Consider the following 13,750-nt stretch of genomic DNA (forward strand, 5'->3'; position numbering starts at 1 on the left):
GTGGCGGCAGAGCTGCGACCTGAGCTGCTACTAAAATCCATCTGGACTGCTTCGAAAAAGATTCACCATATTGGTTCAGTGCTGCATGATTCTGTTCAGTGGAGCTGGTCCAGATTTAATGTGGAGACGAGCAGATGGGGAAGGTGACTTGTTTCCTTCTGCTCACATCCACTGCAGCACTTACTACAAAAAGTTCAGGGATTTCACAATGTTTGTGACAGGTGACTCAAGAACGTCTGTAAGTTTGTGTCAGAATAATGGTAGGACGATCCCTTTTCTCAAGAATGCTAAAAAAAGTTAAATTTTATATTTCTGTGGAAGTGCAGAGGACTTTCTGTTCAGCAAAATCAGCAATGTGGTGGTGTCACAAAACCATGACGTACAAACACACTGGTCAAAGCATTAACATCAACATCAGTGTTTAAAGCTCTTCCAAGTGCCTGTCCTTTTATTCTTGCCACTGTTTGTTATTGAGGTTTTTATTCATATCTCTCACTTCTGTTTTTTCTGTTTTTTTCCAGTTAAGTTTTTCTATTTTATACAATTTTCAATTGTATCTCTTTTTACTTCCCTTGTTTCTTTTATATCCAGCCTTGATGTATTTTTGTGACTCATTTGGAGCATTATGAACCACCTTGCATATTAAATGTTGACTTAAAAAAAAAAGAAACTGCAAGCACAAGAATTTGGTAAATTAAATGAAAAACTGCCTGATAAAAATAAGTAAAGAAAAGCATGAATCTGTGCAAGCATTCAATGAATTTTGCACTTGGCAGTTGTTGACACATTTCAGTCATGAGGTTCAATAATTAGCCCTTCCCTTTCTTTCACATCCATCTTCCTACAATTTGAGACTCCATTTTTCTCTGGTGACACATGCATAACAGTTCAGATAAATTTCATGAGAATAGGAAGAAAGCGAATTGAAATAAAAGGCACCGCCTAACAGAGAGAGACTCAGGGGAAAGGAACTTGAACCTACCTGTGGTGGAGAAGGAAGGCCATGATTTCTTGAAATGTCATTCCTGAAAAATCAGACAGTTTAGTAAATAAGCTTGAACTGATTTACACCAGCTTCTGTCAAACCAAACACAAGACAGATGTTTATCTTACAGAAGCCTCTGGAAACCCTGCACAGCTTATGCACATATAGTACTGTATATCTCCTGCTACCAGTCTTTATCAGCTTAAGTGTATGTTATAAAATCTCAGTATGACATACAGATCTAACAGCGTAGAGAGAGCATCCAGCAGCTTATCAACTTGTGTGTCCATGGGAAATGGTCAATGTGGTGAGAAAAAGCGATTCAACGGGTGTAATGTCATTTTTAAAAGTTCCTCAACTTCAGATTTTGAAGAGCTTACCCTTTCTGAAATGTATCCATGTGGTTTTCTCCAGATCTCTCAGCAACACATTCCTTCACCTGGGAAAAGACATGTACGTTTTGAATGTTAAGTATCCATAGAGATGATTTTAGATTTTTTTTAAAAACCAAAAAGGGACAAGCTACATTGTATCAGCATATCAAAGGGGAAAAGCGTTAATACTCTTGAATCTTTTTGGACAATTGTCGTTTAACTTTTCATTTTTGTGTATTTTGGAGCTGTTAGTGTGATAAAATTTATTTGTAACAATTTTTATTTGTATTGAACTTTTCAAAAGCAGAGGTTTACAAAGTACTTAAAAATATGAAAAGATCATTTATAATTCTTGCTTGTATTATATGAAATATGATATGAGCAGCAGTTATTGAAAAATAACACAAAATATGCTTAACATTATTAATATCTAAAGAAATTAAATAATAAAAAATAGGAGTCAGTGTCACCAAGAGCATACAGCTTAGTTAGTGTTTTAGTTTAGCTTTGACCTGATGAAAAAGTCAGGATATTGTCAAAGTTATTAGAGTTCATTCTGTGGGGAACATGAATTTCTGCACCAGATTTAATGGCTCTCCATCCAATAGTATGTTTCATTCTAGACTAAAGTGGTGGACTTACCAACAGACATTCACATCGCTGCTAGCATGGCAAAAAACATCAAGCCAAAGACATTTAGAGGCTGCAGATCAGTATGCAATGGTGAAATTTAAGCATTAATTGTATTAACTGTATTAGCTTCGCAAATAAAAATGCATCTTTGACATAGTTTATAAACAATTTCACACAAAAAGGTGATTTGATGGCTGAACTTTGTCAAAAAGGTTACCCATAACAAACAACACTGTACATAAACATATTGTATGACTCTGTGCTAGTTTACAATGAACAGCACCAGAAACAACAGTCCAGAGGCTTTCAGAGCTCCCGATTACCATTAGTGGCTCTCAACATAATAAGCTCACACTCACAGAGACGACTGTTCACACCAGCACAGACTCAGACCTTTACTTACATCAAACCTCTGCTATCAGCCACCCAGCACAACACTGGCCCAGCCATTCAGTGACGCTGTAGCAGCTATAACATTCAGTTTACTGCATGTGTGTCAAGGCATAATGTGTCATCTGTACTGTTACATAAGGGGCTGGCATGAGGAGTTAAAAGAATAAAAACAGCGTGGCAGTCTAAGATTGAGTTCCTTGAGTGTCAGAGTGTAAACTGAACAAATCTATTTCCATCAGTTGGTTGGTGGGACAGCACACCATGCAGCTGATCATTACATTAGCATACATCAATTAGGAACCAAGTGTGAATAATAATCCATCTTGCTTACATGCAGCTATAGTGGAAGAAGTGTCTGTACAGACTGGATCATGTTACTACAGCTACATGCTTCACACCATGTCCTCGTCGTGACTTTGACAGCTTTCACACACTCCTCATATACAGCTGTCACTGTGCCACAGCACTTTTGGGTATGACTCATTTTAATATGCTTGGTAGGTTGAAGATAGCTGACCAAATATTCTATTATGTGGCTGAACTTGTTCACTGGGGATAAGCGGTATGGATGTAATTTTGTATCATATCGTGAAATCTTAAGGGTTGATTGGTTTGAAATTTTTGTTTGGTTTGGTCAAAAATAAAGTGAAAAGCAGTGCAAAGTGACATCTTCAGATTGCTTGTTTTGTCTGAACAACAGTGCTAAACCTAAAGATATTTCATTTATAATGTTTTAACAAAGCAAAACACAGAAGAGTCTCAAATTTGTGAAGTTGGAGCCAGGGAGTATTTAGTATTTTTGCATGAAAATGTTCATTAAGGTTAATTGGATATATTAAAAAGTTTATAATTTATTCTCTGTATATGAACTCATTAATCTATGTATGTAAAGATATAATTCAGCACCAGTCCAGAGTGTCAGTGCTATGGACACGTTTCAGTTGGTACTGAAAATCCAATATTGCCATAAAGCACCCATGCTTGTAGATTTGTACGATTGTGTGCAATCCTTACTGGAAACAGCATTGCAAAGTCTCTACCTCTTGCCTCCATGCTATCCTATTAGGTGCTACTCATAAACTATAAAATATAGGTGCTACTATCAAACCTCTAAGTAACGTTCTACATTAAAGAAATTACTTTATTGTATCTGATTAATCTGATTACTCAATAAAAGCAGCGCTTGGAACATTGTAGTCTCGCACATGACAACAGCTGAAAGGACAAGCTGCACTCTGGCGGATCTTCTTCTTCAGTGGATAAAAGCTGCAGCTACTTGTGCGCTCATAGCTGGCCCTTACATCTGCACTGCTTCTGGAAAAAGTGGTTAACAATTACTGTGGTATGCTGCATATTACAACCCACTGTACAATGAGAATAGCAGGGAGCCATTAGGCAGCTGCACAGCTTCCTGTCATTTTCCAAGTTGCCTCCATTTAGTTAGTCTTGTTAACTGCAACAGACTATTATTTGCATTGAGGCAGAAACGAAGATGATGGGGGGTTGAGCGGAGTGCTTTACCAATCTATCTGCATCACAGGTGCATTGCAGGAGATGCTCTGTGAATATGGTGATCCTGTTTCTAATGTCAGCCCCTATTTTCCTGTATGTAAAACTGGCAGCAATTTCAGAATTCAAAAAATTCTAAAATATTATACATATTGCTACAAGCAACTGAAAGAAAAGCCGTTATCTGTTGACCTGGACCTCAGATGGACATGTGACAGTGAGTGAAAAGTCACACACAAAAGAAAACAGAGGAAGAGAGCAGTAAAAAACAATAACAGAAGAGAAACTGCCAGGATGGTGACAAAGCACAAAAATAAAGCAGATGAAGAGAAAAGACGTGATGACTCACTGCGTGTGCGTCCTGGTTGTCGGTGAGCTGCACCAGTGTAGGGCTGTGTTTTGACTTCCTGGGTTTGGGGGTTTTTTCAGTGTGACCACTCTGGCCTCCCTGTGAGTCCACACTGCTGCTGCCTGTGTCCTCCCCCACGCTGCCTGAGCTGCTTCCACTGCTTCCACTGCTTCCACCGCTCAACGGGATGTTCTCCTTGTTGGTGTCTGCCCTGACGGATGCAGCTCTGTTGTCAGTCGGAAAAGAAAAGGGCGAGGAAATGAGACATCTGCCCTCCACCTCACTCTCTCTGCTGCACAGTTTGGTCTGTCTTTATCAGCTTGACATTGGGTGAAATGCTTCCGGAAACTACATGACAAGGTCACCCTGATACCTCATTTACTTATACCTTCTCCAGCAACTAATGTGCGGTTTAGTTTTTGTGCTAATTCTATTTACTGTCTATTTACTGTCCACGCTCTTATTGACATTTTCTGCTGTCTTTGGACTAATGCACTCCTCTAATCCACGTGTGACTGATCTCTCAGACTCCACCAGGTCTCCATCAACAAAGATTAGCTTCTTACTGTGATGACTCCAGTTGTTATGACTGTACTATGTCTCAGTGGACGAGCTTACCATGCAGAGTGAAACCTTACAAATGTAAACTAGAAGCAGAAGCATTACACTGAAGTCAGTCTTTATTAATGAAAGGAATCTCATTGTGCTTAACGAGCATGAAATGTATAAAAAAACATTAATTATATCTAGTGTTTCTGTCAATTTTTTAATTGTTAAAATTTTATGTACAATATGTGAAAAAAAAAAACAATGAGAATATTTCAAGTTACGGTAATTCAAGAATTTTCAAGTGCCCACCCTCTGCCTCTTTTAGGATTTGTCCTCCCTACTTTAAAAAAAAGTAAATACAGTTCCCCTGATAATTTCTGTAAGAGATGGTATCCTAATTGCTTACACATACCTCCCTGAACTAATCTACTGAGTGGAGTACTGTGTAACAACCAAGCAATATTAAACTATCTTCTTACAAGATTACTATTTAATGTCCTTATTCTGTATTCATCTAGTTTATGTTATTTTTTTTTCTTCTGTTGTATACTGCACCAATTTAGCATTGCACTCCTCTACCATTGTCTCACTACGAAAGACTCACAATGGAGAGGTAAAAGAAGATATCGTCTTTTTTATTTCCACACTTTCTTCTTACAAACCAAAATCTGGTGCCTACATTATCCACAATGCCACTGAACTGCTGAAAGTTCAGCCAGAGGTATGTTTTTCTATTCGCAGCTCGCATTACGCACTAGCCTCAAGCAGAGACGAGGAGCGAGCAATGGAGGTTTAGTCGAGCCCCAAGACCTGTAAACAGACTTGTGTGTTATGTGTAACCTGTGTTAATCTATTTATTTGTCATGTGAGGAGGTCACCCACTTGAGGGGTGAAAAAGGAAAAAAATGAAGCAAACATGTGTTTATACAGCAGCATTTAACATTTAACATCTAATATGACGACGACAATGAAGTGAAATTAAACTTGGCCTTGATTTACAACAGGAAAAAGTAAAATAATTAATCTTATACAAGAACATCTCTTCACCTTAATTGTCGGAAAATGATCCACAATCACAGACAAAAAAAATAAAAAAAATAGATATTTTTCAAAAAGATTTTTGCAGTGCACTTTAGTGCTGCTACACAGTGCCACTGATCTTATCCTGGTACCATCAACTGCCAACTTCATGACGACGCCAGACCTATCATACCTGTTTCTTTCTCGGTGCCTCAGACCGTCCTCCTGCTGCTCTCTGTGGTGTCGACGTCTCTGTCGCGCAGTTGGTGTCACCTTTGCAGACAGCAGACACGGGGTCAGCTCACAGTCCTCTGAACTTTGATCCCCTAAAGGGTTCATATCAAAGAGGTGCTGCTCCACGGATGAACGTATCGTCCTGTCCAGAATACTGCAGGAAGTAGGAAATAAAATGAGAGAGAGACAAGGTTAAGACATTTACCACTCTAAGCTCCAATAATGCTTTCATATGAGGTAGAATTGAATTTTTCTCTACATAAAAAGTGTAAATTGATTAATTTCAAGCAAAATACAATAGGATTATATGACAATAGGAAAGTCCACTTACTTCACCACATCTGGTCTGCAGTGGACAGGGGAGAGGTGGTTACTGAAAGAAAAACAAGAGGGGAAAGTGAGTTAATGCTACAGAAACAGGTGGTCACAACAGGTCACTGAGCAACGCTGAAAATCCCCCGGGCTCTGGTTCTGGCCCTAGGTGATCAAGGCATCTAGTGTGCATGAGTGATGTGTTCAGAGCAGAAGTAGGTCCTCTGAGAACTACCAGTAAAGTGGAGTTAGTGGTTAATACTTTCTATATTCAATACTCCTCTTTCTTATTCTCTCCTGATATCAAAATACACACAGGCCTGTATTGAGTAATGAGCTTTAGGTTGGTGATTATATTATGTGTGCACAGCTGTGTCTAAAGCTATATCTATATCTAGATATAGTTGTAGATTATTGAATTTTTATTACACACAGAATTAGATGACAAGAAGTAAAATGTTAACTAAACTGTTTGGTTTATTATTGTCAGATCAAGAGTGCTTGGATTTTAACTGAAGGCCTTCCTCCTGCTGTCACATACAGTTCACTTCTTTAATTAATAAAAAGTCCAGGTACCAATTTAGCTTCTCTCAATTTATAATGTTTGTTTCATTAAACACTCTTGAACTCTTAGAAATTGTGAGAAGGATTTCATTTTACAGAAAACACAATAAATAAATTTAGTGTTTCAATGATAAATCAATTACTTGATTAGCCAACTGACAGAGAATTTAACAGTTTTGATAACTGATTAATCAGTTCAGCAATTTTATTTTTGAGCAAAACAATTGTGATGTTGCTTAAAATTTTAGGATTCACTGCATTTACATTGTATCAGTGTAAATTAAACATCTTTAAGCTGTGGCGCTGTCACTGACACTGTCTGGAAAATTGTGATGGTCATTTTGTATTATTTTCTAATTTATTATTAATGCTATTATTGAATATGTTAATTATTAAACAATTTAGTTAGTTACAGCTATATGCCAACAACCGATAATTTTTTAATCTTGGCTAAAAGATGAATTTCCCCTAGGGGATAGATAAAGTATCTATCTAAAAGACGGGGTGCTGAAATTTTAGTATTTCTGTGAAAAGACATAACATTTTGACACAAAGGGTACAACAATTATATGCACCTCAGAAAGTCCCTTTTGCCTTAACCACCTGGTGCCCGTCATGTGTGCTTTTCCTGGACTATAGCTTCATCAACGTGTATAGGGATGACCTCAAAGAATCTTCCTAAACAGTGGTGTTGACAGTAACAGCAGAAGTTGGCAGAGGCCCCATATGGAGTACTGATACAGGGAGAGATAGTAATGGAGTGATTGTACACTGTGAAGGTGAATGTGGTAAACCTGTGTAAAATGGCAGGGACGTGTATCGACATTATCAAAGCTGAAAACAAAGATAGTGAATCAGATGAAAAGGGAGTGCCCTATTGTGTAATAACCATATGATCATTTTGATAAGTGTAAACAACTCAAATCATAAACATTGAGCTGTGAATATCCAGTGTTTTGGTTATTTTTCTGTGCTCATGACTGTAAGAGTTGTAAAGTAAAGAGAAGTGAAAGTGATGTCAGCTTGGGCTCACAGGTGCTCCAGAGGCAGCAGACTAATCTGATCGATTATCTCTGGGCACAGCAGGAAAAATATTAGCCAGCTACCTAAAATTAGACCTGGCACTGAATGCAGGAGGTTAAAGCAACAGAAAATGGTTTAATGGCTTACCAATGTTGACTTAACCTCAGACCTTAATGCCTGTAAATGTCACAGGCATTCATTCATCAAGCGCAGTGAACACATTACACATGGAAATATGACAGAACTTTCCAGATATGACTTTGGTGCTAGGACTGTTCCCCATGCTGCAGGCTGCACTTGATATAAAGGTGATAAGAGGGTCAATTATACAGTATAACTACAATAAGTGCCAGAGGAAGAAATCTTTGAGAAATGTTCATTGATAGCACCCTGCCAAAAAAATGAAGCTTATGGTGCTCTATGTTGCAGTTTAACCCCGATACTATGACGATTTCAGACAGTAATTCTCAACCTTTTTGGCTGGTAACCCCTTAAAGCAAAATATGATCCACTGTGCCTGTGATTCCTCATCCCAAACTATGGGTGTGGACTGTTTGAGCAACTGAAGAGTGATATTTAGGACTGTCCTTCTCAACACTGATGAAAAGACTTTTAGATTTTTTGGTTGAAAGTTGTGAATGTATTATATTTGATGAGAAAGGCACAGAAATTGGAGAGAATTCTTAAACATGAACAGAATTTTATGTAAAATGTGTTTCTGTCTTTCTTATACCTTTAAATTATCTTGTAACCTTGTATAAGAGAACCAGATTTATATTGTGAGCTTATTACAGCCAAAGTCAAATTATCTATATATGTCCACATTATGGGTTTACACATTTGATACTGATGAATCAAAATCAAATGGATCCTTTGGATCATTTTTGTGCATGTCAACCATTTTTCTATATTAAAAACTAGATTTAAAAGTTATCAGAAAGTCTTTTTTACAAAAACAATATATAGTTTACTATGTTGAAGTTCATGTTCATGACATCCTGAAATACACAGCCAATCTTTATTTGGTCCATGATGTTAAATCAGTTTTCTTACATGTGTGCTTTTGCCACATTAAGGCTGTTGATGAAATAAACAGCTGAGCATTGCTGCCTGTAAGTGTCAAGTGTAAAATATTGGTAATGAAATATCTTCTGGCAGCTATCATCGTCCCAAATAGTGCTCGCGTTGGCACAGTATAGAAGAAGTGTGGCAGTTTGGTAAATCACCAAAGGATGCGACATCACTGAGGGAACTTTGTGCCACTGACTTAATTATAACAAAAGATGTAACAGTGTGAAACCACTCAGGGACATTGTTGCCTGGTGTGTAGCAGTGTCTGAGTCATGAACTAACTGACAAAGGAGACCAATGGGAAAGAGGGATGAGTCACTGCATCAGAAACGTAACGGGAACATCACCACCTGAATATGAGTGAGCCAAGCCTGCAATCCTTTCCTAAACACACACATTCTAAATATATAAAATTATACCACCAGCTCCAGTCCAGTGTTTGATCAGGAACAGATCAGCTGGTGACTTTGTAACACAATGTGTAATTTCACTCCCCAGTTGTAAAAACTTTATGTGAGCTATAAAGTCTTAGAAACTGAAAGCCTCCTGAGTCACCTCACGCCTTTCTATCAGGTTCAGGTTCATGTTACTTTATTTGTACCTGTAGATACATTTGTTTTGCAGCAAGAAGAGAACATCCAGTTTGTAATGTTATTCTCATTGTTCAACCATAACATGAGTGTTTGATCTTAGAGAGGACCAACAGTCTTACTATTGTTAAAGACATAGTTTGACATTTTGGGAAATTAACTTTCTTATCAAGAGTGAGAGGAGAACACTGATACCCTCTCAGTACGTCCAAAAAATATGAAGCTATAGTCAGCAGCAGGTTAGCTTAGCTTAGCTTAGCTTAGCACTAAGACCGGAAAATGGCAGATACAGCTGAGCTGGTTGTGTTCAAAGGTAATGAAATCCAAATTTCAATCCAACTCAGTTTAGCTTTTGGCTTTGCAAGACAACCATCGGAAACTCCAGGAAGTCACAGCAGCTGTTCAAGAAAAAGTCCAGTACCCAATTCCCCGTAAAACCACAAAATATAGTTTAAAATATATCATTTTAGTTGGTGAGCTTTAGAGGTACTGGTAGTCCATCAACCTTTATGCTGTAGCTGTAGCTTCATATTTAACGGACATATATAAGAGTGCTCATCCAACTATTGGCAAGAGAACAATTTCCTAAAATACTGAACAACTCCTTTAAGAAATATAATGAATCTGGTTTGTTTGAAAATACAATTTTTCAATTTACCTTGTCCGCTAACAAGTCAGCAGTGCCTGCTGTTTTTTTGTTTGTTTCCATTTTGATGATGCCTGTAAGATTTGCTGAACTGTTCTGTTCAGGTCTATAATGAGAATGACATTTTAATTGTGTTATTGTGATATTTTTGTCCTGCTGAATGTGATTTTAAAAAAGCCAGCAGTGCAAGTCTTTGTGTTACAGGAGCTTAAAGTTTGCTTAATATAGTTGCTTTATTCAGGACCTACTAACTAAGAAAACTGCCTTGGAAATGAAAGAACAAAATAATATGTTTCTGTAGTTAGTGTCTGTGTATTTAAAGTCAAGTGGTCTTTAAGGCACAAAAAGTGCAGAGGAAACAACTGCAAAGCTTACACAGCAGATGCTTATACCAGTTAAATCCCCCGCACTGTGTACCTAGTGGCGTTCATTCAGGTAATCCAGTATTACACCACAGTCAGAAATTAGCCAGGACCTTTAGAGTCTTTGGTCAACACACACCCAAGAAAATTATGTTGATCTACAATCCATTTTGACTGGACTGAGGTTAAGCTCCCTTGTGGCAGCCTGAGATTCTCTGTATGTGAAGGAATGCAAGTAGACCTCAGCAGAGAGAGAGAGAAAGTCTGCATGGTGAGTTTGTGTGTGTGTGTGTGTGTGTGTGTGTGTGTGTGTGTGTGTGTGTGTATGTGACAAAGGGCAAGTAGGCCACGGAGTTAGTCAACGATGAACGTGAGCAAGAGAAGTGAATGAGAGAGAGGTTAAGGGAGAGAGGAAGCATTGATAGGTATTGGTCTTAGTCATTAAGTGATGTCAGAGAGAGAAGCAGACTAGGGCTGCAACTAAAGATTGGTTTCAATATCAGTTATTTTTCAATACTTTATAATTTGATTAATTGCGGTGTATATAAAATGTCAAATGTTTAACAGTATTTTAATAGCCTTATTTTAAACGAACAATTGTTTAAAACCCACAGCTATTAACTTTATAAAACTAAGGAAAAACATTTGAAAAGACTGAACAATGATTGTTCGTCTACTGACAAATTGATTAATTGACTCATTGTTTCAGCACTTGGATTAGCACATTACGGCAGCATGTGTTCTCATGCTTTTGTCCTTTCCCTGTCCTGTCTCCCCTGTAGCTCCACCCAGGCTGTTCCTGAATACTCCATCAGATCCACCTGGCCTGGGAAGAAGGGGTTAAAGCCCTGGTGCCAGCATCAGAAGGGCAGAGGTTTCTAGCATGGGAGTGCTGGTGTCGCTGCCTCTCAGCCTGGGGTTTTTGTTGTGTTCTGATTTTTGTGTCTTTTGTTGTCTTAATTTAGCGTCCTGGTCATTTTGCATATTTATGTTAAATAAGCCCCTTCACTTTAGAGGCGTATTGTGAGTCTGATTTGGGTCACTGGTGTAGTTTTGTCGATTCATTATCGATTAATCTACCAGTTATTTTTTTGATTAATCACTTGATTCTTAAGCGTTAAAAAGTAAAAAAAAAAAATGCTCAAAAATGGCACATTACATGTTGAAATATCTTGTTTTGTTTGACCAACATTGCAAAACCAAATATATTTAGTTTATGACGATACAAGAAAAACCCAGAAAATTAATTGAGAGGCTGGAACTAAACAAACAACTCCTTTGATTTTTATTATTTTCGCTTGAAAAACTATTGAATTGCATAATCAATTAACAAAATTGTTGCAAATACAGTAGAAAATTATTTAGTCGATCAATTTATTCATTAATTGTCTAATCTCCAGATATCATTGCTCCCACACTGCTCAATAATCTTAAACATTACATCATTTTGAAACAGTGTCTTCACCCAGACCCTGCCATTTTGTTTAGGTGGTGTGTCTGAAACGTGCCCTCTGGCTGCCTCCGCCAGAATAATCAAACTGCGGAGAACAAACTGTTGCATGTGCACGCTGCCCTGCTTTCCCTCTAACTGGTGGTTCCATTGTTTCCGATGATAATGCAGTGAGGCAGCACACAGCCACTTCCCCCACACCTCTAGTCCAAAACAACATACTCTTATCCAGTTCTGCCAGTGTTATAACAGAGACATGAAGCCTACCTCATGTAGAAAGGAGATATTGGCCGCTCTTCTTCTTGGGAACTGAAATATGAAAACAGACATAATTAATTAGCTTCCACAATGTGTGTATTGCCTATGGCATAAAAACATTAACACTCCCCCCAAACCCCACCCACCCATCACTACATGTTACTTGGGATGAAAATAGGAGCATAAGGCTGGCTTTTGTCTGCAGAATAATAGCCATGCAGTGCTACAGATCAGTGCCTTTGTGCAACTTGTCTCGGGTAATTATTATGATCCAACAGAGAAATGGCTGCTGCTCTAGAATATAGGCTGGTTACTGCCACTGGATGTATGCCAGTGACACATGATAAAATTATGCAACAATAAGAGGAACTCAGTGTTTGGCCCTGAATGTTGAGGTTGCTTAACATTTTCATATCCTGGCACTTGCAGGCTGAAAATTTCATAATCACCAAGTCTTGTTTGCCTGAGCAGAGCTGAATACTGTATTATCTCCTCTAAAATCAAAGCAGGAAGAAAAACACTGCAACCAAAACCTAAAATGTTATACACTATTTAACAAATAAGTAAGTGCTGAATGACCTCAACAAGGCTAACTTTATACATGTTTATTTAATTTAACATGAGATATTCTTAGACAATGAAATTCCATACAGTGTTACTACAACGGCTGACTGTGATAGCTAAACTTTATTAGCTATTAGATTCTTTAATTTTAAATGAACGTGAAAGACACAAGGAGGAATATTTTCACTATAGCTAAACCTTTAATTACTTTTTACTCCACGTGGGATTTTATATGGATGTTTACCTGTGAGAAGGGAAACCTTCTCGGGACAACATGAACTCCACCAATGTTCTTAATTTACAAATTCACAACAGAAAGGATTTGGACAAAAGTTCAGGTTAAAGAAAATGTTGTCAAACCAGGTACAGCAGATGCACACAGACATTGTTTTTTACATTTCTCAACTGCTCATCTGACTATCTATCATTCAGTGAATGACATAATTGGTTCAATACAAGTATGTCATATTTAGTTGACAGAAGAATAATCTGTCAATTAACTATTAACTATTTTGTAACTAGTTTGATACTTGATGGATCATTTAAGTAATTTTTTTTTACCCAAAAATGAAAAAAAAAAAAAAAAATCCTAGTTCCACTTTCTTAATTGTGAGCATCTTTGTTTATTGTCATTACAAATTTAAAACTTGTGGTCAATTTGAAAACATCACCATTCTATAGAACAGTCTATAGAACAAACAATTAACTGAATAATTGAGAAAATAATTGGCAGCTTAATTGATAACAAAAAGTTATATTGATTGCAGCCCTACTTATTAATTTCTGAATGGTTTACAGAAAATCCTCTAAATAATGACTGATTGAATCATGAATATCTTCAGCAGGAGTTGGTGTTGTTTTAGT

General features: G+C 37.5%; 1 protein-coding gene across 6 annotated transcripts in view; it reads right to left on the minus strand.

The window, feature by feature from the left end:
• Positions 1-13,750, minus strand: part of fam13a (family with sequence similarity 13 member A) — a 53,044-nt gene that overhangs the window by 14,584 nt on the left and 24,710 nt on the right. For all 6 annotated transcript variants that reach the window (XM_056372408.1, XM_056372409.1, XM_056372412.1 and 3 more), the window contains exons 9-14: positions 12,332-12,373; positions 6,378-6,419; positions 6,006-6,200; positions 4,244-4,469; positions 1,366-1,424; positions 983-1,025 (exon numbers count right to left, since the gene is read on the minus strand). In XM_056372408.1, coding sequence (XP_056228383.1) covers positions 983-1,025; positions 1,366-1,424; positions 4,244-4,469; positions 6,006-6,200; positions 6,378-6,419; positions 12,332-12,373 — 607 coding nt within the window. The remainder of the gene's footprint in view (positions 1-982; positions 1,026-1,365; positions 1,425-4,243; positions 4,470-6,005; positions 6,201-6,377; positions 6,420-12,331; positions 12,374-13,750) is intronic.

The sequence above is a fragment of the Seriola aureovittata genome, chromosome 3 (assembly GCF_021018895.1).
Source record: "Seriola aureovittata isolate HTS-2021-v1 ecotype China chromosome 3, ASM2101889v1, whole genome shotgun sequence".
NCBI classification, from domain to species: domain Eukaryota; kingdom Metazoa; phylum Chordata; class Actinopteri; order Carangiformes; family Carangidae; genus Seriola; species Seriola aureovittata.